The 14,868-nt window shown below is 42.9% G+C and overlaps 1 protein-coding gene across 4 annotated transcripts in view; it reads left to right on the top strand.

The window, feature by feature from the left end:
- Window positions 1-11,659, top strand: part of GRIA1 (glutamate ionotropic receptor AMPA type subunit 1) — a 302,080-nt gene extending 290,421 nt beyond the window's left edge. For all 4 annotated transcript variants that reach the window (XM_042907529.1, XM_042907525.1, XM_042907506.1 and 1 more), the window contains 2 exons: window positions 3,594-3,728; window positions 11,371-11,659. In XM_042907529.1, the coding sequence (XP_042763463.1) occupies window positions 3,594-3,728; window positions 11,371-11,571 (336 nt within the window). In that variant the 3' untranslated portion in view covers window positions 11,572-11,659. The remainder of the gene's footprint in view (window positions 1-3,593; window positions 3,729-11,370) is intronic.
- Window positions 11,660-14,868: the final 3,209 nt, after the last annotated feature.

The following is a 14,868-nucleotide window of genomic DNA, read 5'->3' as shown; positions in this document are numbered from 1 at the left end:
AAGGCTTTGGCTTCTCCTTGGAACTTTCTACTTAAGCCATTAAAAAAAAGCTTCAAGTCCCTCCTGCTCAGGCCTGGCTCAAACCTCTTCATGAAGACTTAAGCCAGCCCCATATTCTTGGACGGGATGTTGGCTCAGAAACACAGAGGGAGTCTGGGACAGTCCCCCATTATGTGGGAAGAGCAAGAAAAAATGTGAAAATTAAAACCTCTCCTTTCCACATGAGGGAGGCGACAATTCAAGACAACAGGTTAAGGGGGATGGATGAAGGGTGGGGGTGCTCATCACCATGACAACAAGCCCAACAATTCTGAAAGATGGATTTTTTGGGGGTTTTCTTTTCACCTGTCATTCTTCTCAGTGCTGTCACTCTCTTCCCTCCCTCCTGGCAGAAGACAAGTTGTGACTTTTTCACTCCCACCAACAAGCTGCCTGGCTTTTGGGAGTACAGCTGCTATGGGATGGGAGGAGAATGGAGTCCCCCAGAAGGGTGCTCAAAAGACTTAGGTTCTAGCTTTTCTCTCTCCCTGGTCATATCTGGGAAGCTTGTAGCTTTCCCAGGAAACATGAACACAGCTGTTCGTACATAAGTCCATGAAGAAACACATCCTCTTGTATGGAGGAATCAGAGCTCTGGTCTGATTAAAAGTGGATTTTTAACCCTGCTCCTGGATATCCCATCATATTCCCAGAGTGAGTCAAAGAGAGTCATTAAAGGCAACTAAACAGAAGACCGCGGCCTCGGGCCTCCTTTGAAAGAACTAAAGTTGGTGTGATCAAAAAGCAAATGGTACACATAAGGGAGATCATAAAACCTTGCCTAAATGTAAACTCCCCAACTATGCGAGCTAAGAAAATAGCAACACCAGCCTTTCATTCCACACCCTATCAAATTATGCCAGATTAGACAGTCGTGCTACATCTAAGTTTGCTTCCTAATACAGGTAGGGAAAGGTCCCGGGTGCCCCCTTGATTCCAGAAGTCTTTCCCTCACCCCCTGTGTTGGCATAAGAAGGGGATGAGTGGCACTGTCTGTCCTGCAAGAGGTGGAACTCCCCATACCTTGTGGCTACCCTCTCTGTTTGTATGGGATGTGTCCTCCAACACACATTGCGGTCTCTGTAGGCCAGAGACCTCCTTCAGAAGTGAAAGATGCTCTCCACCTCCAGACATAGTCAAGTGCTCAGCCACTGGATGTTTCTTCTTCTGCAATTACATACAATATGCCCTTTATCCCGACTTTCATATGAAGATCTCATCCTGCTTCCTTCCCAGGTATACCAGAAATAGACACCCCACCCTCTATGGCCAAGGAGGTAGATGCCTTCTTAGGGTTTCTTGAAGAGAGTGACCAAAACAAAACAAAAAAAAAAAAAGGATGCCCACTACTCCCTTATCCTTGAAGACAATCGTCAACCAAGGTGAACTTGAAAAGACCATGAGGAAGAAAACACAAAGTGTTGGTGACCAAGGAGGCAAGATGCACTTCAGCTATTGAAAGGCTGATTAGCATGTGAAGCCAACAGGACTTCTTTCTTTCCTCCCAGATTCCTGCGCACCACCTTCCCCCAGGCCTGTTCCTCATCCACTCCCTCTGAGCATCACTGTCAACCACTCTTTTTTAAGGTGTGAACTGATGACACATTAACATGCCTCCCCACCTTACCCCTAGCCCCGTCTATACAGAAAAGTTGGTTTGGTTTTTAAAAAAAAAATTTTCCCCCCACACAGACGAGTTTTATAGGAACTTCTACTGACCATAAATCCTGGTCTCAGAAACAGGATTACAGACCTCCTGAATGACAAACAGGGAGACATTTTGAGTGTTCTGAAAAACCACACAAAGTGGGGATTTACTTGTCTAGCCAACTCTTGAACCAAGCATTTTGGGCATATCCCTTATCAGGCCATTATACCAGAGCAGGAGAAATTCTACCCCTTGGAAGAATCATTTCCACTGCTTCCAAAGCCAGACTATGCCTTGCCAAGTGTAACCCATATTCAAGAGCCATCTGCTTTAGCAATACAGGAAGCCACCAAAGGGGTGTGCTTTAGATAATCCTACAGCTCTGCTAGCTAGTGCTGCTTCTGGGGAGGGAAGGCATGCTCCTATTTGCCAGCTGCAGTCCCCAAGCTCAGCCCTGCTGAATCCTGTACAATGCACCAAGTGGAACTAGGGCAGAGCCCACTGACTTAGTCCATAGCAAACTCCTTTCCACACGTCCAGATGTCCAAGGAGTCCCTAGGGCAAGACAGTTCACCTTTTGTTTGGCTTGCCTCCATCCCCACCTGAAAAAGAATACATACAGAGACATAAAAGCTATATCCTATCCATTGTTACCAACTAACCAACCATGGTGTGTACCTGTGCCAGCTGAAGTGTGCATTTCATTTTAATTCAATGAGAAACTTGTTGTACATGAGCAAACAATATAAACAAAGATGTTAGAGCCACCATGACATCTAAGAATGAGTATTCTTTGAAGATCTAAAGACGTTCACTTGCCTGTGTCAAAATTTTGACTGAGCACTTTCTGCCTCTCTCTGAGCTATAACTCTCACCCTGACCACCAGTTTCCTTTGGTCCCCAAAGGAAACTGGTCCCCAGTTTCCTCAGTCCGACAGTTTGAACCTGACTGGAGGTGACAGAATGCAGGGACAGTCTCACCAGACTGATGGCCTTTCTCAGGCCCCACAAAGTGAGCTCTGTCTACCCACTACTGGACATGGGTACTTATCCCCCAGCCCTGGGAATTAGTCTGTTCCATGACTTTGTTCATCCAGAACCAGTGTAAGATCTTTTACTGTAGGCACCAGAGATTTCTAAATTCAGCTACCTGAGTCTGCCTACGATGTCTTTTAGCAAGCACCTCCAACAGAAAAATGACACCAATTAAACATAATTACTGGGATTTAATAGAGCCATTTTTCTATCCAAGTGCCTTTTTACTATTCTAAGACCCCCCCCCCCACTGTTTTCTTTTTTCCCTAGATTGAGACTCAGATCAGTAAGTTAAAAGTACACATTGATTGGTCTTTATTATGTGTGCAATAACTCTCTTATTAAGTTGAAATTAAACGTACATCTAGGGAAAAGTTCACTTTAAATGCCAACTCAGAAAAACACTCAGAGACATAAACAATAAGCAAGGCCGATGCTTTGCACAACAGAGAGGTGGGGGACAGGAACTGAACTAGAAAGGGAGGCACACATTCTCTGAAAGAATAGGGTAAGCTCAAGGATGCAGATTTTGGTAGAAGCTGCCTGAATTTCTTGTGGTGCCTCTTGCTCCAGAACAGGCATTGTGGAGGGAGGGAAACGTAATTATAAATTAAATATAATCAGGGATGCTCTGGGATATTGTCACACACACACACACACACACACACACACACACACACACACACACACCTTTTTCCTAGGAATATTTAGCACTCTATCAATGAATAAAAAGCCTCTCCGACTATTTTGAATGTTAAAAAGGGTGATGGGGTTGAGTGTATGTGTGTAAAAATGCTGTTGCTTGGATGGTCTCTAGCCTTTTGGCTCACTTTACTCTTCCCCCTGCCCCCTTCCCTCCTCCCCTTCCTAGGACAAGACAAGTGCTCTGAGCCTCAGCAATGTGGCAGGCGTGTTCTACATCCTGATTGGAGGACTTGGACTAGCCATGCTGGTTGCCTTAATCGAGTTCTGCTACAAATCCCGTAGCGAATCCAAGCGGATGAAGGTGGCATCGTCTTCCCAGGCCTTTTTCCTACCCTGTTTTGTGATACAGCTGGGTTTCCTGGGAGTGTCTATGCTAGAAAGGGTGGAGAGTGAAACAAGTTGAAGTTAGCTCTGGGCAGGGGCCCAGAAAGCTCCGATGGGAAAGGTGATGGGAAAGGAGACAGCTATGGGAAAGGAAGGGAGATGGGATGTGTCAGAGTCAACATAAGGCCTGGGAAACAACTGTACCAGCCAGAGATGGGGTGGTGAGATTAAAAGTTAGGAGTTTAAGTGGACAGTCAACACAATGTGAGGCAAGAGTGGTTGCTGCAAAAGTAGATTCTCTCTGAGTTTTCATTAACAGAAGTGTAGCTCTCAAAATACAGGAGAGGGTGTCTACCCTCTGTAAGATAGATAATCTTGCCATGCTTGGTGAGTTAGGTCTTTTCTTAGTTACTCTACTGTGAGATGGCCTTTGGCAAAGAGAATCATGCACAGAAGAGCAGCAGGTTAGCTAGATGACCCTATTTGCTGAAGGCAAATAGCCGGAAAAGAGAATTGTGGAGGATATGAGAGCTGTCTATAAAAACGTGAAGACTTTGCAGGTGGGAAAAAAAATAGACGAGTTCTGTGGGGTCCCAAAGTGTACAATACGAACTAATAACTAAAAGCTATGGAGAACAGAGGTTAACACAGTGAGATCTAATGTTCTTTCAGAGCTACTGGGAAAGGAAATGGACTATCCCAATAAGTAGCAAGCCTCCCATCACTGGAGGTATACAAGTAGAGGCCGAGTAACTCTGGGGGAGGATATAGGTTCAAATACTCAAAGGGAGTTTGGATTAAATAACCTTCAAGACCCCTCACATTTCATGATTTAGCTTCAATAAGAAAATATTTATGCAAGTGTTAATTATGTAGGCAACACCATGAGCAAGATATCATAATGAGACAGAGGTTGGAGATACAATCTGTGACCTTCAACAACAAAAAATTGCACAGCAAAATTACTCAGTGAAGCAACTTATAGATAGGAAGGCCTATAGGAATACAGAGGAGGCATAAATTAGAGAAGGTTTCCAGGAAGAGGCAAAAATTAAGAGGAAGGACAAGTGGGATTCAGACCAACAAAAGTGGAGGGAAATGCAGTCACTGAGCAATGTACCCTAGGCTGTTACGTTGGTTTGACCAGACTAAGAAGATTCATTGGTAGGATTTGCTCTCCTAGAACGTGCCCTGAGAAGCCTATATAACCTCAGTATATACCCACTGTTGAATCACGACCATAGCCTCTTGCCTAGCCACTCCCAGCCTTGGGGCAACAGCCCTACACATATCTCCAGGGTCGCTCTTGGAGAAGACATTGCTGGACATTTGCTTCCCCTGTTTGGAAACTCTGTATTCAGTTCTGTACACAGAGAGTGGGAGTTGGAGGAGGAGGGCCTTCTGTCCTGGCATTCAGACCTTCTGTCCTGGCATTCAGCATTTCCACATCATGGTTCCAGCCTACTTTCCCCTCCCAAGCAATCTGCTCTTACATACTCCATACTCTAGCCACCCACCTTGTGCTTCCCACCCATGTGCCTTAATGCAGGCTAATCTCTCTCCCCATCTTCTGCCCATAGGGCCAATTTAAAAGGCAATGTAACCAAGATACAATAACAAGGAACAATTAAGGGATGGTAGTATGATGGTATTTAGCCAGCGGACCTAGGAACACCTCATTCCTACCCTTAACCAGCTCACCCACACCAGGTCTTCTCAGAAAGGACAAAGCAGAGCAAAAGCATGGGCCTCAGACCTTAAACCCAGGGTAGACCTCCAAAGAGCTTGACAAGCACAATAAGGTCCCCTAGAACCTAAACAAAGATTTATTTGCCTATTCCACCCGAACATAAGCCCAAAAATTCTCCAAAGTGAGGAAAGCCCACTCTGGAGGCAGAGAACAGAAAAAAAGCTAGGTGAACTACAACCTTTATAACACCCCAAAACCTTCCACGTGAGCTATGACCAAACCAAGGGTTCAAGATTGGCCTGCTACATATCGCAGGATCTCCTTCTCACTGGTCCCCGAGAGCATGGTGCAGTGTGGTGGCCTAAAGCACAGGCTCTAGAGACTGTCTGAGCATAAATTCTGCCTGCTCTATTTGCCAACTGTGTCATCTGGGACAAGCTCCAGTAGCTCTCTGATCCTCATTTTCTATAGAATGGGGCTAGTGGTAGGACATATCTCATAAAATTATTGTGAGCATTGTGTGATAAATGGACATAAAGGGATTGTCAAAATTCCTGGGTCATAATAAGCTCTCAATAAATAACAATACTCACACTGATAACTACTATTTATAATAATTATTTTTCCCATTAGTGATCAGCTACAGTCTTTTTAAGACTTTCCTTTTACTGCCCCTACTTACGTGTCCTAGGTTTTTTGAGCTATATAGATTGTGAGTTCTTTAAGTTAAGAAGTATGTCTAATTTCTCTTTGGACATTCCACACACATAGGATAATTATCAGTAAAATTACGTAGAATTGTCCCCAGAAGAGAAAAACTCTTGAAGGATGAAGTGATGCATGGGGGAGAGCTGCTATTTGGGTAAACAAATACGACCATCAAAACCACCCAGGCTGGAAGCACAAACATCATCATCCAAAGTGGTTCTGGCCCCATCTGTTTGTGTTCATAAAATCACATGAGAGCAGGCATCCATCAAGCAGGAACTGCTTGGACCTCTGACCCTTCCCATGGGATTACCATGTCCCAATAATCATGGTCAGTGCCAGGTAACGGTACCAGGGTGGTTAAAGACTGGGATCCTCTTAAAACTAGACAGTTGGCTTTCACCACTGAAATCACAACATTCAGGTTAAGACAAGAATCCTTAGAAGAGGCCACTGAGTCATGCCATAACTTGTTGGGGGACATTCGCACCCTTTCCTTTACAAAGATGTCAAATTTCTCAGAAGCCAACATCAGGATCTCTTAGACTCATTCATCAGGATCTTTCACCACAATATTTTATAATTAATTCCATTGTTCGGCACAACTTCTGCCCAACTCATCAAGGTTCCTAATAGATGTTTTAATCTTCCAACTGCAGAGAAGATACTTTTACTGTCTTTCTTAATCAACCCAGCCCTTCAGTTCTGAAGCCCCACCAACTTCTCTCTTATCCAAAGGAGAAAAGTAGAACACTATCAACCTGCCTCTCAGATGAGTTCACAACTTGATAGTTTTCTTTATTATTCTGTAATTAGCCTTCCCCAGAGGCAGTTAGCTCTTTACAGACATGTTAACAGTGTCACAGGCCGTTGGTGAGAAACTTCCTTCCTGTTCCTTTCCTTGATCACTGTGTTTGGCCAACTTTTAAGATCTTGAGCCCCTAAACATAGTTGAGGGCCAACCCCCAATTTCTCAACCATGGTCAAAGAGCCTTTCCCCACTGTGCAAAGAAGAGATAAGAAGAAAAGGAAGGGGGTAGAAAAGGGAAGAACAAGAAAAGAAGGGAAGATGACATCTTTTTAGTAACTTCCATGTTCAAAGTACTTTATATACATTTCATTAACCCTGTAATGTGTTGTGCTTACAATTCTTCAGATGAAGAAATAGGGATTCAAAGAAGCTTAAGTAGTTTGTCCTAGTAAGGTCACACAAGCTAGGAGCTAGAAAAACAGGAATTAGACTTCCAATGGAGGAAAAGATCATTCTGAGTACCTACCATGTGTGTCCTCAAGTGGCAGCCACAGTACATAGACAAATAAGATGCAGCCCTATCCTTAGGTTTTCCTGAGGTAGTTGTTGAGGCCATCCATGATTAGTAATCTATTGCTTGTGTGTTGTCGAACCCCTTTCCTTTTTGATATGTCATAGGAACAAGACACACGATAGGTGTCACAGGACAGTGGGAAATCATCCTGGAGGCATTCCTTCCACAAAGACATACTGAGCACCACTGTATGAGGCATTGCTCGGCACTGGGGACATACTCAGGAACAAAATAGACATAGCTTCTGTTCTCAAGAAGCTACAAGTATGATGGGAAGACAGAAAGTAAATAGATACTTACATGTTCAGTGAGTGTTTGAAGAAAAATGTTGGACTGTCAAGTCCTGTTGAGGGAATGAGGGCTGGGACAGATCAGAGAGGTTCCCCTGAGAAACTGGTATCTAGCAGACTTGAAGTATGGAAGGAATTAACCAGGGGAAAGGCATTGCCTGCAAAGGATGTACATGTGTGAGACACCCAAAGATTAGAACTTATGCCCAGAAATAGGAAGAAGTCCACGCTCACCGGAGCATAAGAAGACTTCAGGAAGAAGAGAACACATGAGAGGTGGGGACTCAGAAAGGGACTTCTGACAACCACACCATTTGAGTAAGATTTAAGTGGTCATATAGTTGCAAAGATACATAACCTAAGACATGCTCCAGATTGAAGTCTCAGATCCCCTTTCCTCTGCCTGGAGAAACAGACCAAAACTGAGTCATTCACTGACATTAAAGACAACCAGGGTCTGTATTATTGCCCATATTTCTCCCTGTGGAAAACAATTGTATGTGGCAATACTGACATGAACTGTATTTAAGACACAGCAGCTGAAGCTTTACATGTTTGCCTAGAATTATCAAGCAGCTGAGAGACTTGGTAACACAGGGGTGTGTCCTCCACAGCAGGCAGTCACTCTGGCTCTTAGCACACATGCTAGTAGGAGGTCATCACTGAGGTTTGAGCTTTTATTAGGATGTTCTAGGATGTGCAGAGTCTGGGAAGACTTTTCTTAGAAAAGCAAGTGGCTGGGGGTTTGGATGTAAACACTGTTAGAGAAGTGAGTCTCTCAAGAATTAACCTGGGGGTGCTGGAGGTTGGACTTTTAACTCACACTTTTCTCCCTGGGTATCAGCTTCAAAAAAAACTGTAAGGATGAACTTTAAGAATGGCTGGTATGTCAAGGATGGACGAGGGAGAACTTCATTTCCTAGAGGCAAGGGGAAGAAGGACATCAGCTTATGATAGCCTAGCTACAGAGGGTACAATTAGAAGGTCATCCACTTTGACACTAGGTGACAGATAACTACAACCTTAAGTCAGTTGGTCCGAAGTCCTCACTTTCTCTATAAAGTGAAGGATATAAACTAGATGTGTGTATTTCAACCTTGCTTGCATATTAGAATCACCTGAGGAGTTTTTAAAAGCCCAGATGTCCAGGCCATGCATCACACCTAGTAAGTCAACATCTTTGAGGGTATATCTGAGGCATCAGTGCTTTTCCCCCGAAAACTCCCCAGATAACTCCATTGTGCAGTCAAATTTGAGAACTAATGATCTAGTCATTTGTAGTATTGCTTTCCACTCCAAAGTTTTGACTCCATTCATCTGTTCTCCTGAGATCCCATAAGTGTCTTAGAAAAGAAGCCGGTAAGCAGGTAGCACTCACTGTCAATAGGATTATGGAGTTATTGACCTTGGAGAAGCCCTTAACTTCCAAGAAAACCATTTCTGAATGGTGTGAACATGGAGGGTTTTAGCTACATGCCTAGCTAAGTTATCTCAGACTTTGGTAGGCACCAATATTTACTATGCCACCAATCTTCTCCTTTAAGATAAATTCATCAAGTATCACCAACTTCAATAGAATATTATGGGAATATGTGAGACTTTTTTAGAAACAAAGCCCAGGATTATCTGTGTGAACTTTAAACTTTATTTTTTAATTAAAGGGATGTGGTAGAGAAAAATCATAAAAGATAAACATCCCAAGTTAATCCATAGAATGTTTCCTCATTCCCATACACACAAATAAGCATAAGTGAGAATAAGTAACCATTAATTCCTTGGGTTTTCTTTTCACATTTCCCCCATAGAGCATCACAGTAATTTTTATTTGGCCTTCAATTAGAAGAATGCAATCCAGGGCACATTTCCTCTTGAGTGGAGGACAATCAAGGCAGAATATAAATAAATCAAGTCCGGAGGCTTGAGGAGGAGGCAGAACCAGTGTGGGTAGAGCATCCTTTGCGGCAAATCTGTCTGAATCAGGGATTTTAAAAAGAAAGAACTCTTAAAAAAAAACACTGTCAGAATTGCTAGTAATAATACTTCCAGCATAGTATAGTACAAAGAATAAAAATTAGGTCAAACTGCTGTTTATGTCTATCTGGCCACCAGAGAGTGACTGACTTCTCTGATCACTAGGATCATGGAAATATGCAGAGAAGAAAATTCATAAACTTGTTGAGAAGGGTTCTAGGTGGTTGGATTTTGTTTTTGTTTTTTTAGACAAATTTAAGGATATCTATTCAGCATCTAACTACATGCTGGGCACTATGGGAGACAGCTATAGACTGGGGGAAAAATGAACCCTGCCCTCCTCCAGACAGCTCTCTTAAAGAAGAGAAAACCCATATACCTGAAGCAGAACCATTACAAAAGCATGTGTAATGTAGGAGTACTAGGCTGAAGGGGGCAAACACTTGATGGTACAGTCTCGGATGGCTTCAAGAAGGAGGTGAGAACAGAATTGAAGGATTGGTACAATTGGTCTCAGACACCTCTCAACTCATAGACAATTCTCCTATATATGATTCCTAAGAAATCAACCCCCACCTCAAAAATTCTATGAGTATCTCTTAATAGGAAATTAAAAGTGACAAGAAGAGAGACAGGTTTGGATTTCATGTCATGAAGCTTCTTTCTCCAAAGGAACTCAGAACAGAACCCTTCTTCTTATCTAATAAGATATGGTTCTAATTCCAGGTTGTGGTCTTGAACATTCTACCTCACTCATCTGACCCTTAAGGGATCACTGGAGTCCTTTTCATATCTAGAAGTCTAATATTTTGGAAATCACAAGCTTAATAGCAATGAACTGATGTGTCAGTCTAGAAGTCAGGTTATATGTGCTGTTGGGAAGCAGCTGACCTTCAGATAATGATCTTTGGAATGCATTCTCATTTTCTTTAGCACATGCTTCTTTCCAATTACATTTTTACTATTATTCAAACAAGTCCTATATTCCCATAACACATATTACTAGAGGCAGGAAAGAATTTTTCCTAAATCAAATCAGAGGTGGTTTTAAATTTTAACTCAGCAGTAACATACTTCTTTTTTTTTTTTTAACATTTCAAATCATTTTTCACGCAGTAGCACCATTCTTGCTAACAAAAGTCTGCAGGTGCATAGATCATCACATTTTACAAACATGGAGATTTTAAAGGTCTAGAGAGGTAAGGAGATATGCACAAGGTCATACAACTAGTTGATGTCAGAACCAGAACTAAAATCCCAAGTTTTCCAAACCCCTTTCTAGAGCTTTTCCACTTGATCATGTTGCTACATTTATTATCATTAATACTACCACGGAATACTTCCATCTTCAGAAATCACAGAATATAAGAACTTTTAGAAAGGATCTTAGTGACCACCCAGTCTAACACACCTCATTACACAGAGAGAACAGGAGGTCCAGAGATGAGATCAGACTTGTCCAGAGCCACACAGCTGTTTTGTGAGTTCATGGGAAGCCAAGGTTAGCATTCCAGATAAGGAAAGGGGTTGGGTGGGGAGGAAAAGTGGAGTGAGATTTTAAGTCCAGCTTTGACTCATTCTCCTTACCAGTCACTGCCAAGGGCCTGGGGAAGAACCCCCGGTCCTCCTGAAAAGGGTTTCTGTTTGATCCCACAGCAATCCATCAATGAAGCCATACGGACATCGACACTCCCGCGAAACAGTGGGGCAGGAACCAGCGGTGGCGGCAGTGGAGAAAACGGCCGGGTGGTCAGCCATGACTTCCCCAAGTCCATGCAGTCGATTCCCTGCATGAGCCACAGTTCAGGGATGCCCTTGGGAGCCACAGGATTGTAACTGGAGCAGATGGAGACCCCTTGGGGAGCAAGCTCAAGCTCCCCCAATTCCATACCAAGCCCTTCAGTGCCAAAAACAGTAAAATTGAAACGCAACCGCCACCAACCACCATGACCACAAGGATCAGATGATTCACCAGATTTTCCTGAAGAATTGAAAAATCATTTTGCCGTCCCTTTTCCTTTTTTGATGTTCTTTCACCCTTTTCCGTTTGCTAAGTGAGGATGATAAATAACACTGCACCGCAATAAGGGGAGAATAACCCTGTTGAACAGAGCCTGTGTCTCTGAAAATGGAGTCCTAGGAACATTAATGAGGAAACTGTACTGTTTTCTTTTAATTCATTTGTTAATGTGTCTTAGTGTGTGCAAGATTTTCTTTCTTACTAATATCCATGGTTTGAAGGTTCTGTTAGGCCCCTTCCTCCTCCTGGCTTCTTATTCCCAACTCCCTACCCATGTCTCTTCAGTTTTCAGATTGGAGATTAAAGATTCGCTCCACTTTACAAGCAAGCAAAAGGAAAGAGGCAACCTTCAAGCTAATTCGCTATGGGAGCTCTCTAAGTTACCCTCCATTTGTCGACCCCAAGACATGGATGAGGATGGATGTTGTTGGAGAAGTGGACTGCCTTCCCCAGGAAGGGCACCTCCTAGACACTGATGTAGCTGAGAACATGTGCAAAAAGCAATTCAGACCAAGGGTGGTGGAGAGGACAAAGGCAGGTGTGCAGTCAGAGGAGGACTCACAAAGTTATTGCTGGAGTCTCAGAGAGAGCTTCCTTTAATGCGTAACAGCCATCCCATAGACCTTAGGTGGTTTCTTCACAGAGTCAACCTCAGCACTGAGCAGTATGTCTTTCTGCTATGCTCAAGCCCAAAGGCACTCTGGTGGCTGAATTGGCCTCCTGAACCAAGTACAGCCTTGGGAATAACTGACAGCCCGGGAGATATTGCCCATGATTGTCACTTTTCATTTGCTTGACATCTGAGCAGGAACCCCACTGTGGAGTAGACTCTCTTTGGAGCCTCTGATATGGGGGAAAATGCTATGCAAACTGAATGCAAAAAAAAAAAAAAAAAAAAAAAGGATGGAAGAATTTTGGAAGAGGAAGCATCATTGAAGCCCACAAGCAACAGAACCTTCCATGGTGTGCGCTGTCCTAGGATTAAGAGACCAAGTCAGCTTAGAGTTTTGCTGACCTGGAGAACTTGGATTTTTATGTCCATATAAAAATGTTGTTTTAGCATGTGGCCACTTTAGAAAGTAAAATACCCAAGGCTGAATTACTTTAAGGAAAACAAGGAGATGAATTAAGTTGATAATGACATTGGGGACCTTAAGATCACTGACCCCAACTTCTAACCCAAGAAGGCTGACCTTCCCCCTGGCTGAGACAGAATGAGGATGTATTATTCCAATGACCAGACTCAATATGCCCATGATTGTGACTATAAAGCTGAACTAAAGCAAGTTTAGAGAAGTGACAGGGTACATAGAGAGAGGCTCAGGCTGACTGCAACTTTAGTTGGAAAGGGGGTTCCTGGTACATAGCTTTCTTGGAGATCCCAACTCTCATTCTTGGTGCAATTGGCTTCCAGCTGTCCAGCAGCCACTCTCCTAGGTGCATGATTCAGTGCGTGCCATGTGTCTTTAGCTTTTATTGATAACCATGTTCTGGCTTGTTTCCTTACCCCCTACTTCTCTCCAGTCTTCTCTGCTAGGGGTTATCATTAGCAACTGACAGACTAAAGGTTTGGGAGCCTACCAACAAGTAGGTGCAGCATGATTGGCTTCATCTGTGGATTCTCTCAGTGGACACCCACCATCTCTATGTCTCCCCCATTCTCCTAGTATCAGCCGTAGCAAAGAACCATCCCCAAATCAAACTCTATGCCCTTTCAACTCAAGTGTTGTTCAGTCTTTTCACGTGTCAATGTGGGCATGGTACGTGAAGCAGGACCCTCAAGATGGATTTTTTTACTTCTCACTACTGCCAGCTGATGTCCTCCCCATCCCCTGTCCTCCCACCAGATTTTTGTCAGCCCTTAGCCTACCACTGCAGAATATGATATGACCTGTCATTAGGGAGTGCATTTCAGAGGAGTTAGAAATATCTCTCTATCAACATGCTTCAAAGACCTTTTCCTTTGGTAAGATGCCTCTCCAGCCACTGAGCTCACCACTAACATGATCTGATAGGGAGAGACCATCTAAGCTAACAATGAGAGTATATGCTGTGTGGGGGTCCAAGACTCCACAGAAGATGCTTTTTATCAATAGAGGGGTGACGGGGGAAAACAAAAGCAAGAAAAAAGTTAACTTGTATTATGTATTTTTACTACACTTTTCTTAAAAATAGAGTACTGGGAAAACTCTGAAAGAGATTGACATTTTTCTCAACAGGAATCCATACTTAACAGTTCTGGCTTTCATTAAATTTTGCTCTTTGGTACCTGGGCCTTTTATTTAACATCTATATTTGTTTTAATTCTCTTGACAGATGTGTGAAAGGATTTTTGCTTGATCAAACACTAAATATTTTTTTGGTTCCTGTTTTTCTTTCAAGTAGCCAGGGTTTGTTTTTTTCTTTTCTTTTGGTATTTGCATAAAATGAAAGTATCACCAAGAATTAAATCACTGTGGATCCATTATCTACTTTTCATATTTGTCCATTCCATTTTTGTGCCATTTCTGAAGCCAAAGCTCTAAAGGTTATATGTTGTTTCCTTATTGCTGAACATTTTTAATGGTAACCACCATTCCTGATTCACAAACAGCTCTCAAATGAGTCATTTCAGCTAAACTAGTTCACCGTGAGTTATTCATTCAAACAGGATAACCAAAACAAAAAACAAAAACAAAACAAAACAAAGCAAAAAACCCGAGTAATATTGGTTTTCAAGGGCCACAGTTCCAACTGCATAGGGAGCAGGGCTTGACATACAGTGGTCACAGTACCTCCAGAGAACTGGATGGCTCACAGGGTATATCTTCCAGACACCCCCAGACTGGAGTCTAGGTGTATCTGTGATGTGCGGAGTCACAACCAAAACCAGTTTAGACCATGCTTAAACATAGATCATCCTGGTCCCACACCACATGATCCTCTCATTCTTTCCTGCAAGTTTTTCTTTCACTCCAGCAAGATGGGCTTTCTCTAAAGGATCTGACATTTATTGACATTTAGATACTGATGATTAAGAACAACTTCAAATGTTTTCTTTCCCAAGGAATTTGGCATATTAACAGGGGTCAGAGATCTCAAATAAATTAACAAAGTTCTAATTGTGCCATTTC

Source organism: Panthera leo, chromosome A1, assembly GCF_018350215.1.
Source record: "Panthera leo isolate Ple1 chromosome A1, P.leo_Ple1_pat1.1, whole genome shotgun sequence".
Taxonomy (NCBI): Eukaryota; Metazoa; Chordata; class Mammalia; order Carnivora; family Felidae; genus Panthera; species Panthera leo.
This window is presented reverse-complemented; position numbering and strand designations above follow the sequence as displayed.